We start from the raw sequence: 17,454 nt of genomic DNA, 5'->3' as shown, positions 1-17,454 counted from the left end.
ATCCCCAGGCATTTTTTTTTTTTTTGTAGAGGAGTTAGTGTCAAGCATAGCACTGATAATTAGTACAGAAATATAGTCCCTCCCCTCCTGTCCGCTTCTCAAGCCATTGCTTGATTTACAGTCAGTAAATCTACAAAGAAATGTAATATGGAGGGTTCAGAGTTTTCCAGAACACACAATGGAAGTGACTCAACACCTCTATCTGGGATTTTAATTCAGGAGGGTGACAGCTGTGTTAGTGGTTTAGAAAGTGATGAATTGACATGATGTTACAAAGCAATGCCTGATCACAAATGACTTGCACAGCTCTATGCTCAAAGTGGTTTAGTTAGAGCTATCTCTATAATGGAAAAGACATTTAGGAGCCCTGATTATGCATCTAACCTCATTTTCCACAGGTAATACTGCTTTTTTTCTTTACAGAGAAGAGAGAGACTATTAAATAGGACTATTCTCAGGTTCTATTCACATCTCTTTATATCCTGCTTACAAATTAACATGTATCTTTCATCTCAACTCAGTGGAAAAGACATTTTCATTTTTCAAGGTAAACTACCAACCTGGTTTCTTCATCCATTCCGAATCCCCCTGATCTTCTTTCTCAGCACCTTGCTCAATCAATTTCCCTCTGTTCTGTAGAATATATTAATCTCTGCTCTCTTTCATCCCTTGCACATCTAAAGAGTTCAAGTTTCTCCCTTCTGTAGAAAATTCTTTTTCTCCCCTCTTGCCTTCAAAGTGCCCAACACCAGCACTGATCTGCCTCCATATTCAGGTTTATAGTGGACGTCTTTCTGGGGCTAAATCACAGGCGTCAAAACTCAGTTTGTCAGTAACTGAACTCACTACTTACCCTGCTGCCCCACCCCTCCCCCACCTCCTTTCTTCCCACTCTTCTTTTCTCCATTTTGATGAATGGCTGCACCCAGCTGACTCCCAGCCTCCCCTGTCCTTGTGTTCTCAACCCATCAGCTATCCTACCCCAAACCCATAAGCAATCCCCATGTTGACAACTGACTATAAACTAGCAACAAATATTACATACAATGGTTATAATTTCAAAGAAAAGATAACATATAAACAGTTTTAAATTTCTTCAATAAATATGTATTGGGTTGTACTATGTGAGACCAGAATAAACATAATGCCATGTCTAGATCTAGATGACATTTTTATTTCTCCATTACCTTTGTGTATATTGTCAAGAAACAATTGAGGAAGAATCAAGAATGATAAAATATTTAAATTTTATTTCCTGGCTTTATTTTTATTTTCAAACATTATTTCTTTCATGAGTCTATGGTAATTTAATAATCTGAAATGAATAACTTGCTGATATAAACTGGAAATGGAAATGCTTATTTTCTTGAATTCTTCTTTTCCAGTTTTACACCACCAGCTCACTGACCAGAGCGAGTGCCGGGGAAAACCTATGAGATAAGATTGATGGTTTTGAATATTTTTAAAAATAATTTTATTAAGCATTAGTGTGACAAAGTAAAAATTGCACTGGGCAACATTAAACAGGAAAGGAAGACTTTATTCCAGTTGAGAGACCAGAACTCAGTCTGAACTCAGCTCTGCAGAAACAAAAGGCAGTATGGTTTTTAAAAGATGGGGTGAGAGAAAGATAATAGGCCATCTGTGTTTGCCAACTGGCTTTCACCAAAGGAAAAGTAAACTTTCTCTCTCTCTTTTTTCTTAAATTGAAGTATAGTTGACTTACAATGTCAGACTAGTTTCTTATTTTCACCATAGTGATTGGACAATTCTATTAAGTTATGCTCACTGGGATAAGTGTAGTCATCCTCTGTCACCATGTAATGTTATTACAGTATTGACTATATTCTCCATGCTCTACTTCTCATCCCTATGATTTATTTATTTTATAACTGGAAGTTTGTACCTCTTAATCCCCTTCACTCATTTTGCCATGCCCTTCCCGCCACTGCCCCCCCCCCCCCCCCCGCCAGCAACGACCAGTTTATTCTCTGTATTTATGCTTCTGTTTCTGGGTTTTTGTTTTTGTTCATTTGTTTTCTTTTTTAGATTCCACATGTAAGTGAAATCATATCTTCATGACAGGAAGAAGTTTTACAATTCAGATCAAGGAGCCCACTGGTTAGACTTCTACCCTTCCGCAAAAATGGGGGTGGGGGAGATGGGGATTGGGGTCCTATCTTTCTTGATAACTACATTTCAAAGGGATGGCTCCCAAGTCTTGAGAAAGATATTCCTAGGTTGTAAAATAGGCAAGTTTTTAAAAATATTTACATTTCAAAGGGGCCAAGAGAAAATTTAGTGACCAGTATTCTTTTTTTTTTTTCAGGTTCTATTTTTTTTTTTATTATGTTATGTTATTCACCATACATTACATCATTAGTTTTTGATGTAGTGTTCCATGATTCATTGTTTGCATATAACACCCAGTGCTCCATTTAGTACGTGCCCTCTTTAATACCCATCACCAGGCTAACCCATCCCCCCACATACCTCCCCTCCAGAACCCTCAGTTTGTTTCTCAGAGTCCATAGTCTCTCATGGTTCATCTCCCCCTCCGATTTCCCCCCTTCAGTATTCTAATGTTCTCAGGAAAGTAAGAGCTTGAGCCTAGAGTCAGGAAGATTTTCTAATGTTTAGTTAAGCTGAGGAAAAATGTTAAGGCTGTCGTGGTCAAGGGGATGCAAATTCTTTGATTTCATTTCAATTTGCCCTGGAGTCTTTCTGAGCACATTTTTATATAGCATATCCTTGTGGTTGCTTGGTATTTGATTTTGGATTTAGAGACTCTGTAATAAAGTAGCCCTTCTTAAATTTGGTCTGACTTAACCTATTATATTTTTTAACTAAACAGTACGTCTGTCAATGATTTGTGTTCTTACTCAAAAGAGTATAACAGAACAATTAGTAGTTGTTAGAAACTGAAAAAGTAAGCCACAGTGTCCTCAACAGACATTGATCCTATTTTGACTCTTTTAAATTCTGATATAAGCAGAATACTCATAAAAGGCTGCTGTGAACAGAGCAGGCAGAGATAACAGAGGCTCAGACACAGTAAAGCTAATTACCTACAGTAAATGGTTTGAATGTGGGCCAATAAGAGACTGGGGAATAAGCATATTAAAACCACTATAATAGAAGACATGAAATGAGACAAAAGAAATGAGGGATGGAAATGTAATGCATGGAAGGAAAGTCATACAGGAGATTAAGAAAATTACATTGCTATTGTGTTTCATTCCAGTTAAAGTGAATGACCTTCCTTGGCAATGGTTCATGAATCCAGTATTTGTAAGAGAACACAGACGCATACAATGGCATACAGGTTAACTTCTTTTTGCCTTTTTCTTCTTTTCTCTTTAATGCCTAGATAATGAGCTACACTGCAAATACAACAATCTATACACACGAAACCTTAAAGAATAGAGATGCAATAGGCTATGCTTATCTAGTTGAAGACAAGACTTTTCCAATGTCATATCTTCTTCTCCAGTCACACACCTGCTGGACTTACACATTAATAATTATTTAACTGATGAAGGATGTATTGTCAGCCTTTTCCCAGTTTTCAGTGAATTGCTAGGCCCAGAAAGTCTGGCCCTTTGTTGAGTGGATGCTTCCATTTTGGTGGAAAGCAATTTTTTCTTTAATTCATTCCCGTGTTCACATAACTTAAAAAAATGCTTATTCCCATTATAATAATAATTCCTATTATTCCTATGACAAGACATCACTGGATTCTGGGGATAGGGAGGAGAAACAAAACCTAAATTTAGTGCCATCTCAGATCTGTCCTAAATAAAAAGTTTGTCTTAGAATCATTCTCATTTTAATGAGTATGCACTTAACCTTCAGTGGGTGGGAGGGAGCAAATATCTTTCTATCATTAAAGTTATGAAAATATAAGGTACAGCCTGAGGTGAGTTTACTGCATTCCTATATTGAACAGTAGTTTTGAGGAATTCAGTATTGGTCCAGGGGTTCCCATACTTTCTTAGTTCACAATGAACTTAGTGTCTCAGTAATTTTTTCATGGCACATCTAGATCCAAAGATGTGGTTAACAATGTTTGTTAACTAAATATGTCCAAGAATTTAATAAATATTTATTTCTTAAAAGTTTAATAGTTATTTGAAAGAAATGACACATACGTTGAAAGAAAACATTTTTATTTCATTGTTAATCACAATTATTAATGTGTATACCTTTTGAACACTGCGCAACTTCTCAAATATTTGAATCAGATTGGACACTGTCTTCCCTTTTTCCTATCCTACATTGATTTTCATAGGTACTAACTTTTCATCATAGTGATTGCTGAAAACATACTTTTGCAAATATATGACATCATCTCAAGGAATATAGTGCAATCAAATGTTAAGATTTTGATATCCTCAAGTTAGCAATTTGTATGGACTACAATGGATATTGAGTATTGCTGTGTTTGATTCTTGATCTTGGGGTCACAAGTTCATGCTCCATGTTGTAGAGATTACTAAAAAATAAATAAACCTAAAAAAAAGCCTGTTAAATATTCCCCAGGACCTTTGTGAATTTGTTATGGCCTACTGGGATGTATGAAGGCAAATACAAATTGAAGAAAAGAGGCTTACTTCTCCTTGTGGAAAATAAGAAAAAGATTTCTTCTCTCTCTGTTTTCTTAGAGCAGTTACTTTAAAAAACTTCTAATTGTAGTTTTCTTTCTGTCTCCTCCTGTTGGGAGGAGATTCTGTTTTTAATTATATTTCCTGAGGCTTTGGCTTTTGTTTCAGAATATGATCCTAGACACAAGTTTCCTCCAAGTTTTGACCTATTCAAACATTACAAATTATGATCATTATAGATTTACACATCTAGACATTTTCACTTTCTTATATGTTGAAGAAATGATTCATATTCCATAACATTACCACAACCTCCTAAAAGGTAGAAGGCAGGTATCACACTCATTTTTAAAAATTGATTTTAGAGATGAAGAACAATCTAACAGGGATTATGTGGTGTGCCAGCAAAATGACAAGGTTAGTACCTAGGGTGAGTATGATACCTATTTTTTTCTCATTACTTTAATGAACTTAGAATATGTGGTTTGCCAGAGAGTCAAATTCAGCACCTGAATTTCAGTATCTCATTCTACTTTCCATAACCTTATAAAAGAGGTTTTTTTTTTTAAAGATTGCTAAAGAAGAAATATGGTTAAATTATGAGGAAAAAACCCCTCATAATTAAGGTATTAAAAGTTGTAAGACATAAGAAATTATGTTCAAGTAAGGTTCTGGAACTCTCCTTTCAGGAGATTATACTTTATTGATATTTTTCCATATTACTTAAAATTATAACATTGTTATATGACTATTGAAACAAGTCAAATAATCCTACCATCCCTCTAGTCCTTTCTCAATCTTTGTTTATTTAATTTTATAAAACTAGAAAACGCATTTGTGTTACACAGAATTTAATACTACTTTTATTATGTCATGGGAATAGTCAATGTCTCCCTAGGTATATCTAACCCAGTGTTTAAGCAACCTTATAGATTTCCAGTGCATGACTATGATGATTATTTTACTCTTCATTTCCATATTTAAAAAAATATTATGGCAGACCAATACCTTTAATTAGGTTTGAATGCAGTTCTGATCAGATAGGAGATGAATTTGATGAGTCTATCAGTTACCTAAAGACTAAACAATCTTACATGGTAGTATATAATATGGTCTTTCTGATAGATTTGATACTTTAGGACATAAAGTGGTTTTAGAAGGAAATTGAAAGAATAGATAAACAGTTTTCTTTGTTAATATTTTGAAACCATGTCATTTAACTTCATAGATCTGAGATTGGTATCTTAGAAAACTTTCAAAGGAGTAACACATTTTGAGCAGAACATGAAGAGGGCAAGATTATGTTTATATTGTTGGAAAAGAAACCAGAAGAGATCAATAAAACTAGGAGCACTTTAATAAAATTGATAAAACCCTAGGCAGACTTATCAAAAAGATAAGAGAAAGGACCCAGATAAGTAAAGTCATGAATGAGAGAGGAGAGATCACAACAAACACCACAGAAATATAAACAATAATAAGAGAATATTACAAAAAATTATATGCCAAAAAATTGGGCGATCTGGAAGGAATGGATAAATTCCTGAAACATACAAACTACCAAAACGGAAATGGGAAGAAATAGAAAATTTGAACAGACGCATAAGCAATAAAGAAATTGAATCAGTAATCAAAAATCTCCCAACAAACAAAAGTCCAGGGCCAGATGGCTTCCCGGGGTGATTCTACCAAACATTTAAAGAGTTAATACCTAGTCTTCTCAAACTGTTTCAAAAAATAGAAATGGAAGGAAAACTTCCAAACTCATTCTATGAGGCCAGCATTATCTTGATTCCAGAACCAAAGACCCCACTGTATCTCAGGCACACTTGCCCTAGTAAAGAAACACCTGCAGAGCGCAGTTGGATGTGGCTTGGTGTAAGCCTCTGAGGCCTCCACTGTTGGTGCTGTTCTGCTCACTGAAGTCAGTCTGTGCTGATGGGAGTTGGGGCAGAGAAAAATGGTGCCAGCCTTCTCCCTCATCCCAGAAGAGGGGAGTTCGCACCTGCCGCTGTCTGGAAATCCCTCACAGAAGAGCGAACAATCTCTCCTACTGTGTCCCAGGTATCTATCAGATCCCTGCCTTCACCCTGTGTCAACAAAATGCACCACATTAATAAAAGAGAGGATGAGAATCATATGATTCTCCCAACAGGTACAGAAAAAGCATTTGACAAAGTACAGCATCCATTCTTGATAAAAACACTCAACAAACTAAGGATAGAGGGAACATACCTCAACATCGTAAAGACCATATATGAAAGACTCACAACTAATATCATCCTCAATGGGGAAAAACTGAGAGCTGTTCCTCTAAGATGAGGAACAAGACAGGGATGTCCACTCAGCATTGTTAATTTAGCATCGTACTGGAAGTACTAACCTCAGCAATCAGACAACAAAAAGAAATAAAAGGCATCCCAATTGACATTCCTTTGACTATTTGGGGTCTTTTCTGGTTCCATACTAATTTTAGGATTATTTATACAAATCTGTGAAAAAAGTTGATGGTATTTTGATAGGGATTGCATTGAATGTGTAGATTGCTCTAGGTAGCATAGACATTTTAACAATATCTGTTCTTCCAATCCATGAACATGGGATATTTTTCCATTTCTTTGTGTCTTCCTCAATTTCCTTCATGAGTGTTCTGTAGTTTTCTGAGTACAGATTGTCAGGTACTTTGGGGATGTGTATTAAAGGCTATATGTAAAACTACTTAGTTCAATGCCTGGCACATGTTTATCCTCAGTTAATAGGAATCATTATTCTAGATTTCATATATGATTCTTAAATAACTCAAAGATTAAGTCATATAATATTTTCTTATTGATGAAAGAACTAAAACAGTTTAAGCATGTCATGCAGCAATTAAGTAGTAGAACTGATATCCAAATCCAGGTTCTTGTGGTCTCAAATCCCATACCTGGCTCACACATTAGATTTTGCTGATGATTTATAAAATGCTGTGTCTGCGGCTTACTCCTCGACATGTTAATTTAAATAAGGATCCTAATGTTTATTCAGAACTAATAGCTTTTTTTTTTTTTTTACCCAATTCTTCTCCATGAAAAGTGCTTATCATGGTATCTGGTAGTACATTTTAGAACTAAAGAGAAAGATACTATCATTGTTGTTATTATTTTATACAGCTGAGCATGTCCAACAAATTCCTCACATTCTCTCCCGCAGAATGGTAGTACATTTTAGAACTAAAGAGAAAGATACTATCATTGTTGTTATTATTTTATACAGCTGAGCATGTCCAACAAATTCCTCCCATTCTCTCCCGCAGAATATCAAGCAGGTTTTTGAGAAATTGACTCATGTAAATTGGTTAATTGGATTGTTTACATTTCTTGACTTGTTTCAAAATTCTGTTACAGTAGGTTCTAATAGTATTTAATAGATACTTCAAAAATAATCAGAATAAAGCAGTATATTCTCCAGAGAAGATCCTAAGTGACCAAAGAGGAGGGCAGAGATGAGGAGCTGAGCTGAAAATAAGGAAACAGGCATACAAAATTCAGCGTAGTTACTTGTGAGACTGGAACTGAAAACATGAGCCTGGAAAATAGAATCTAATAATGTGTGTTAGACCCTGATGGACACAGTGATGGATAAAAGACCCCAAGATTAAAAAATAAGCAACATACAAATAAAAAGAAAGGGAAAGGAAAGGAGAGAAAAGAACTGCTAGAAAAGCACCACCACCACAAATATTGGCAGAAATAGAAACATAATTATAATACTTGATTTAGAAGCATGTGATAATACAAATAATTAATGACTGAATAGAGGCTGAAAAAATTATTAGTGCGTAATGAGTGGAGGGCAAGATACATTTTAAGAAATATATTTTGGGGTGGGGGATTGGCAAAATGGGTGAAGGGGAGTGGGAGGTTCCACTTACGGAAATTATGGAATGAATTAAGTCATGAGGATGAAAGGCATAGCATGGAGAATATAGCCAATGGTGTTGGAATAGTTATATATGGTGACAGATGGTAGCCACACTTGTGGGGAGCATGGCATAACATACGAACTTGTTGAATCACTATGTGTTAAGCCTGAAACTAATGTAACCTTGTGTTTCAATGTTACTTCAATAAAAAAATAATGATATTTTCACCTGTGTAAATAAGAAGTTAATGGATACCATCTAAAATTGACAAAAAATTAACAACAAATAATTATTTAGTAACAAAGAAATAATAAGGAGCAGAAAACAGACTTGAAGATAGTTTTCTCTGGTCAGTAGACTGGTGTACGTGTCCAGGGAGTACAGGGAAGAGGTCTGTGTTAGCAGAAACTTATGTTTGTATTAAGCTCTCAGAACTATTTGACATTTCAAACTTTATGTATTTATTACTAATATAAAGATTGAGTTAAAGTTAAAACCTCTTGACTTATGCAGGGAAACTTTTTATTTTCAGGGGAAAAATCATTGACTTACAAAGAGTTTTGTGATTGTTTTAGTGGAATGCCTAAAATATTCCTTCAGTTACAATTTCTTAAGTTTTGATACACCTTTGATAGCATATCCTGTTTTACTCTACTCCACCCATGTACTTATGAAAAAGATGCACAGGAATTTATATATATATATCAATCTCTCTCTCTCCCTCTCTCTCTCTATATATAATATATCTCAAGGGGAAGCACATTCTTTGAAGACTTTGTTCAAAGTCCTGATATCTGAGATTTGGGATTTGTCCATAAATATGGAATATATACTGACTCCATGTCTGCACAAGATGCCAGAATAATTAGCTAAAAAGTGAAGAATGCAGTCAGTCAAGGCAATGCAAAAAATATTTTGATTCATTGCCAAGTTTTTCAATGTCATATAGATAAAAACTCAGTGCTTTCTAGCATTTATAAAAAAAAGTGTTTTAGATACATTTGCTATGGAATGGTTAATTATAACTCCAAGTTTTTGTGTGTCTGCACACACATGCATATTCTTTTTTTCTCATAGAAGAAATCAAATCTTGAATTTTAAGAAACCACAGTAATAGAAATATTTTGGTTGAAAACTGAATACTGCCAGCTTATGGCATGAAGACTATCAGGAGTTGGTCAGAAAGTCAGACTCTGTAATTTGTTCACATGGAATGAGTCTTAGGTCAATGTATGCTTTAAGAATTATGTGCTCCCCACAGCTTTTTGAATTAAAAAATGTGTGTAAGTAACAGTAAGGCACTCTGAAAATCAAAGTAATCTTTCTTTCTCCATTACTGATAAACAGTCTCAATGTAAATGAGCACACCTTTCTAAAAAATTTTAAAGAAGAAGGAAAAGAGTTTTATTAAAGCCCAAGTTAGGATTGCTGCCCAGGATACACAGTCTTCACAAAGAAGAGTGCTGTGGGGAATGACCTTTTAGTGCAGGGTTACAGAAGAGTTACAAATCAACATGACCGAAGACCTTGCAGAAAGTTACAGACTTTATCTTAAGCTTGTAGTATTGCAAGACTGCTCAATTCCAATCTTAGGGGAACTAAGGAAGTTTTACTCTTATCTTTGTGTTTGGAATGTTTCTTTTTAGGTTATTTATTAATGAAACAAATGTGCAATGTGTACTCTGAGCAGAAACTGAGCCCATGCTTTGAGGTTTTGCTGACTCTGGTAAATGTAAAAGTATGGTTTCTCTGAGACCCCATACACAGGGCCCACAAACATTAAAAGTTGAAACTCTCCTCCACTTTATCAAGTCTTAAGCTTTAAGACTGAGAAAATGAACAACCATCTACTAAATTCATTTAATATCTAGATATCAGAAGCCTTAACATTAAACTAATAAAAGAAAAACAGTTCATTATGTTGCTAAGATACAACCATAAGAGATAACAAGCCTAAAGAATCTCCCAAAAAGGACCTTACAGTCTTTGCAACACTTTCAATCCCAACAATGGCTAACTTTAAAGTGGCAGTGTGATTTCAGGATATTTCTGAATTAGTGAATATTGAAACAGCATTTCTATTAAACAAAGGCAAAGGAAGGTCATTTGGAACCCAATGAGTAGAGTGGGGTATATGATAGTGGATACAAATAACTAAGGTTACATGCTATTTTTCAATGAAATCTCTTGTTTTCAATCACTACGAATTAACGAAAATAAAACTTAGTTTTGATTTGAGTTTTTTGACATTTGTTCTCAGGCTTTCCTGATGGTGTTGTTCCTGAAAGTCAAACAAGAGTTTATTCAGCAATATTTGAAAACCAAGGTCTTGGGGAAATATATTTAGTTTTGCAAATATTAGTTTGTGCATCTCCTTATATAGCCATCCCTAAATCAGTGATGGATGAAACTTAATATTGGAAAACCAAATATTCCATAAACTTTTGGAAAATTGTTTTGGATAAAAAATTGTAATATTGTAAAACTAGCATAATTCTGTAGTTTTAAAAAATTTTTAGTTTATTTTTTAAAAAGATTTTTATTTATTTATTTGAGAGAGAGAGAGAGCACAAGCAGGGGGCAGAGGCAGAGGGGAGGGAGAAGCAGACCCTTCACTGAGCAGGGAGCCCGATACAGGACTCGGTCCCAGGACCCTGGGATCATAACCTGAGCCGAAGGCACACGCTTAACTGACTGAGCCACCCAGGCATCCCAATGCTGTAGTCTAATGCCAATAAATACAACATTTTATTAAACATCTGATTCTTCTTCAAACTTTAAGCTTATTCTTTTTTTTTTTTTTTGGCTTTTCTTCTTGCCTCCCAGATGTCACTTTTTCTCCTGTTCCCAACCTGTCTTCTTGTTTATATTGTATACAAGTTGCCTGAATCAGTTCTCAAGTCCCAGCTATACATTTCTGATTCTCCTGTTAGAATCACATACTCAGTGCTAGCAAAACTGGATCTAGAGTCTACACATTGCTTTTCTTGTCGACTATACTTATTTTATTCCTTGCCTCTAAATCACACAGATTCAAATCATCTTAAATCTTTGGACTCTAGCATTTCTTACTATACCAAGATACTTCAATGCCCAGCCACATCCCCTCAGCACATTCTAAGGAGCTGATTCACAGATCTTTGCCCCACTTGCTGGCATCCTGAGGGAATCCTCTGGTCATGGGAGCAAGTTTGACCCATGTATCAAGCTAGCTGAAAGTGCCAGGAAGTTGACTGCTTATAATTTAAACCAACATTTTAAACTAATATTTGTAATATATAAAACGAAGACTTTGAAAATATTGAAGTTAGTCACCTAAAGGTTTGCAGTGATTTTATGGAGACTGCATAATTTTATATACTCAGCTACTGATTTATGGAAATATTACAGAGAAACTTGCAAAAACAGCTGTCAGAAAATGGAAAGAAATGTCAAAGTGTCCTCATAGTGCTAGCATAAAACATACATTTCTTTTATCATATTGCCTATTCTTTTAAAGAAGATGTGGAAATCTGTGCCTTAAACAAATCGTAAAAATTACATTCCTTGTCACACAAATCTAGTGAATGTGTCCCCTATCCACCTAGTTCCCATACCAGGGCATTATCTGCCAGTCATTTTGTCACATGGTATATTTATTCTGAGCTTGCTTTTTTCTATGTGGCTTATCTATGACATGTTGCTAATTTTTCCCTAAGCAATAAAACAAGATCACGACTAAATGATGATGGGGCACCATAAGTGGGGAGAGGAGAGGAGGGGGAAGTTGATCCACTGGTGCCTACCGAGACTTACAGCCCAGTGGGCAGTCAATGCTGAAAGAATTCTGGGCTCCTGGTAGAAAGGCTCCCAGTGGCCCAGACAGGAAAAACATAAGGGACCTCTCCTAAATCATTGTCAGGGACAGAATGCTGATATGCAAAAAGTTTATTGTTTGTGCTTTATTGGTCTACTACTGACCTAAGCATGAATGTACCTCAGAAATTTAGAGCACAAGACAGGCCACATATATGTCCCTGCCTGCATTCAAATCACTTATCTCCTAGTTGGCACTTAATGAAATCAATACACTTCAGGTATATTCAGAACCTTCTAAGTTCCTAAGACAGTCCAAATGTCTTCCCATATTTAAACTCTTGAGGCCACACAACATTTTCAGGTGGTTTCATAGATGAGAAGATTAAATGTCTCTTATTCAAATTAACCACTATAAAACGATGAAAGGATACACTTTAGGCACAGTAACATGAAACCTCACTCTCTTTCCTGCACACAGCACATATTTAAAGTATGTTTATGAGGCAGCTTTGGATTAAATAATTGTTCTGAACAGCCTATAAGTAAACATAGTCCAGAAAGTGAGTTTCAATACTTAGAAACAATAGCATGCATCATAAAATTTTCTGAATACTAACAGAAACCCTGGGTAAGTAGAGGACCATAGGAAATCATCTAGATTGACATTTGACTTTTTTTCCCCTGATATATAAAATGAAAGAAACAGTATAAATAAATCAATTGTAATACTATTTACCTTTTATAACTTTTACTTCTCTTCACAAAATAAATCAGAAATGAAGTTATATCACATCAAAGATTACTAAGCCAGCATTGCCACTGTCAGGAATTTAGAATGGAAATAGAAATGCTACTTTTCCCCCTAGATGCCTCTTCATCTTCCTCTAATCTCCAATTGACCTTTTTACCACTCTTTCAATCCATTCTCTTGGCTTTTATCACTGCTGGCAAATATGAAGAGGTGGGAAATGTTGAAAAAAATGCTGAAAATACTCTTCAGAATTGCTGTCCTCTCAGAGGGAAGAAAATCACATTATTTTGACTTTTTTTTCCCATTGGTTTACTTCCCAATATGGAAGGTCTTAACCCTCTGGAAGATTTGGCTCTTCCTCTCCCCTCCCCAGCCCCCATCACACTTAAAATGATCTTTTCATTAGACTAACATTTTTCAAAGGACAGGACAAAGACTTGGCTTTAAGAACATTTTGTTTTCCTACCCTGCTAAACTCTTTCAGCAAGGAAATACTAAAGATCTGGTTAAAGCCTTGAAATTGGAAAAGAGTAAACTATAGAAAATACAAATATTCTCACCTGTGTTTCCTTATGCCTATGAACAAAGTTGCTTGAAAATGTACAAATTCAAACTGAAAAAGAAAGATCTGCTGATTTGTCTTTTTTTCCTCATGATTAGACACATTTTGCTCTGTGGAATTAGGTAGTTCAAAGGAATAAATATCAGGAAATGGAATTCTCAATTAAGGGTACTCTTTTATTTTTAATTAACTATATCCATAAATAAAAGGAGCTCTTAAATGCAGTTATTATTCTTTATTTAAGGGTGAGATTTGAAGGATTTGTTAAGAGTATCCATAGATCTTGGGGCTCCTGGGTGGCTCAGTCGGTTAAGTGTCACCTTCGGCTTAGGTCATGATCCCAGGGTCCTGGGATCGAGCCCCTCAACAGGCTCCCTGCTCAGAGGAGAGCCTGCTTCTCCCTCTCCTCCCTGTTCATGTTCTCTCTCGCTATCTTTGTCTCTCTCTCAAATAAATAAATAAAATCTTTAAAAAAAGGGCATCTGTAGATCAGAATGGATGCTTGCATACCACTTGTCTTTCTAAATTAGAGTGAAATTAGGAGAAAAATATGGATTTATGTAATTAAATATGGTATTTATTATCACAATAATGATACTCTTTCTTTGTAATAATAATTACCATAATAATAATAATAATATGGTATTCATTCTTTGTTTTGACTATTTGTCCCCATCGTTTCATACACTTTTAATACCTATAACTTTGGGGATCCAGGGATCCTTTCTTCCCATTTTTCACAATACTCTAAATCTCTAAGCTTAGAGAAATCAAGTCAGCAACTCTGCTTTCAGGGATGAGACTTCTCTTTGTGTAGCAAAACAAATAAGTAAATAAATAGCAAGCGTCTTTGCAAAAGTTTTCTTACGATCACAAAATAACAAAACATGGGGTTTCTGGAAAGTCCTTGATCTCATTGATCAGCCTCTAAAGGAGCTTTGTAATAGGAAAGCTTTAGAATTAACTGAAAAAACAAATTTCTAGTTGTAAAGTACTGCCATACTTCCAGATTCTTGCTGTTTGTCTCTGTCATTGATATTTTATGAGAGTCATCTGGGAAAATGGAGCTTAATTTCCATCCTTAGTTATAATATTTTAGAAACTGGCCCACCAGTGAATAGTTAGAAAAAGATTGCCTTCAAAATGATATGGATCAGGGCGCCTGGGTGGCTCAGTTGGTTAAGCGACTGCCTTCGGCTCAGGTCATGATCCTGGAGTCCCGGGATCGAGTCCCGCATCAGGCTCCACGCTCAGGAGGGAGTCTGCTTCTCCCTCTGACCCTCTTCCTTCTCATGCTCTGTATCTCTCATTCTCTCTTTCTCAAATAAATAAATAAAATCTTTAAAAAAATGATATGGATCAGTTCTGTGTTTTCTTCTATAACCTCGCCACAGTACCAAGATGACATGGGAGAGCCATCAGGAGAATGGACAAGTTGCACTTGATCTAAAAACTAGGGCAAAGGGCCTTCTTAGTGCAGTGGGCAATGTGTGAGTGTCATAAAGCAGGGACAAGCCTACTGGGGGTGGAGAAGCTGCTTCCACCAAATCAAATTTTTTCTCTCAGCATCACATATTACCTAGCTTTAATTAAACTCACGTGCTTAAATTGATCCTTTTGCTCACTCCTGGTATTCCCAAATTTGCATCTTACTGTTTGAAATTTGCGAGTAGAGAAGCTAGTCTTATGCGAAAGTGAAGCAAATTCCAGCTATTTGGTTATTTTTGTCTTATTCTGCAGGACTGCATTATTTGTTCACTTTTTCTCTTCCTATTGGAATCAAAGCCTTGTGTCAACCTTTGTTTTAAAGGTGAAAAGTTGCATTTTCCCCCCTACCTTAATATGTAGAAAGGGTGAAGAATTGTGAGGGTAAGCATTGGATTAGCATCCTTTCTTCATAAAATAAATTTTCAAGGAATAAGAAATCCACTATGTGAAATCATGTATGAGGGTTGAATATTTTTTGATATTTGTGTATTCAAATGAAAGAATTTCTTTACTTCCTATAATTTATCTGATTTTTCTTACAATGCCTCGACCATTAGAACCAATGGTTCTCATCTCCTCCCACTCCCACCTCACTATATTAATTTATAATATAGTAAACTCTTTCAAATTCAACAATTCAAACAATTTTAATTTGGGTAACTTGGTAATGTATTCTCTTTGGGATGATTCAACATTTCATTTTTTTTTTTGTCATCCCTAGCTCTTTGTTGAAATGCCCTCTGCCAGGATTTCCCTTAAATCAGTGTTCCCTTTCTATAATGATATTTACCCTATTTCCTTTTTTGAGGCGGTAGGTAGGGATTGGGAGGAGAAAGTTGTTTATGAAGAGAAGAATATAAATCAGGAGATATTCAACAAACATGGTACTTATTACACATGGCCTGCTTTTATTTTTATTTTTATTTTCCTACTTGTATAAATAAATGCCAATAAATAGGCACTTGAAAGAGTAGATTGTCACTTTGTTTTTCCTAGTAATGCTAAAATATTCACATGAATATTCATTCTCTTTTTCTCAGATAAATTAAGTAAAATGTCATGAGTCTGAATGATCTAGGTAAGTGAAAAATAAGAAAGACACTTTAAGAATAATGCTGTGACATGAGCAACCATGGGGCACACTCAAACTGTGCTTCTGCCGCACATGGAGTTCCTTCAGCTCTTTTCTTTCCATTCTTCACATTTTTGGACATATAACTATTCTATCTCTATTTCTATCTCTCAACTCTAAACTGTATAGTACCACACAATTTGGGAGTAGACATTCAATTACATTTCGGGTGATTTATATAGAATACTATAATAGACTTCAGTGCTGAGAGGATAGTAAATATCTTTATTCATGCCTGTTTGTAACTCAGAACCTTTAGGAAAGTTCTGAATGAGGTTTTTGTAGTAGGCACAATATGTACTTATTTTTCACTATAATTTAGAACTTTATGCTATAGTGAGGATCAAAACCAATATCTACAGATATTAGATCTAATACTTTTTTTTAATACTCATTCTCTCTGTTTACTCATTTCCTATTCTCTCTTCAACCCACTCTAATCAGTTTCATTTCTATCACTTCACTGAAATTACTCTTGTATAAGGGCTTTGTGATCTCTATCTCCAAAACCCACTGGATAATCCACAGAATACTCTTACTGCATCTCAACGTTTAACACCATTGATTTATCTCACCTTTTTGAAATACTTTCTTTACTTGACTTCTGGGCTACAACACTCTTCAGAACCCTGCACACTTTTCCTCTTACTTCACTGGTGGTTCCTTTTCAGACTCATTCTCTGGTTTCTTCTCCTATTTAAAAAAATTTTTTTTTCCTTTTACTTGTAGCAAGAATTACTGTCCAACTCCACTCATCAGGCCAGAGACCCTTGTGGTGTTAGGAAAGACTTGCCCATCATGTAGCATACTACCGGCACGTTCTTCTCTGTTGAATCATTAAATCTTGGAGCACCTGGTGCTTATCTGTGCATCTGTGCAACTTTCTTTTTTTTTTCAATTTAGACTCACATCCTGGATCTGATTTAATCTCAAAACTTCAAATACCATTTTATATACCTGTAATTCCCCACTTCATATCTCAAGCACTCATTGTGTTCATTAACTATAAATGCTATAGATTTCAGTAACTATAAATGCTTGCTTGACTTTTGTACTTGAATGTGTAATAGATTTCTTTATCAAAATTCGTTATCCAAACCTTCCCCCCACCCCACAAACCTGAGTGTCCCTCAGTCTCCATCAATGATACTTTCTGTTTCACAACAGAACCATGACCAAACCATGAGCAGTGAAGTCATCTCAATCTTCACAATG

At 35.4% G+C, this 17,454-nt stretch overlaps 1 protein-coding gene across 1 annotated transcript in view; it reads left to right on the top strand.

Moving 5' to 3' along the window:
* SLCO4C1 (solute carrier organic anion transporter family member 4C1) overlaps window positions 1–1,934 on the top strand; it is a 74,124-nt gene extending 72,190 nt beyond the window's left edge. Inside the window, exon 13 of the mRNA XM_025866845.2 lies at window positions 1,386–1,934. Coding sequence (XP_025722630.2) covers window positions 1,386–1,441 — 56 coding nt within the window. The 3' untranslated portion in view covers window positions 1,442–1,934. The remainder of the gene's footprint in view (window positions 1–1,385) is intronic.
* Window positions 1,935–17,454: the final 15,520 nt, after the last annotated feature.

The sequence above is a fragment of the Callorhinus ursinus genome, unplaced genomic scaffold (genome assembly GCF_003265705.2).
Source record: "Callorhinus ursinus isolate GAN/ISIS: 27379988/994484 unplaced genomic scaffold, GSC_fseal_2.0 scaffold3, whole genome shotgun sequence".
Classification (NCBI taxonomy): Eukaryota; Metazoa; Chordata; class Mammalia; order Carnivora; family Otariidae; genus Callorhinus; species Callorhinus ursinus.
The sequence above is the reverse complement of the archived record's forward strand: the minus strand, read 5'-3'. Positions and strand labels throughout refer to the sequence as shown.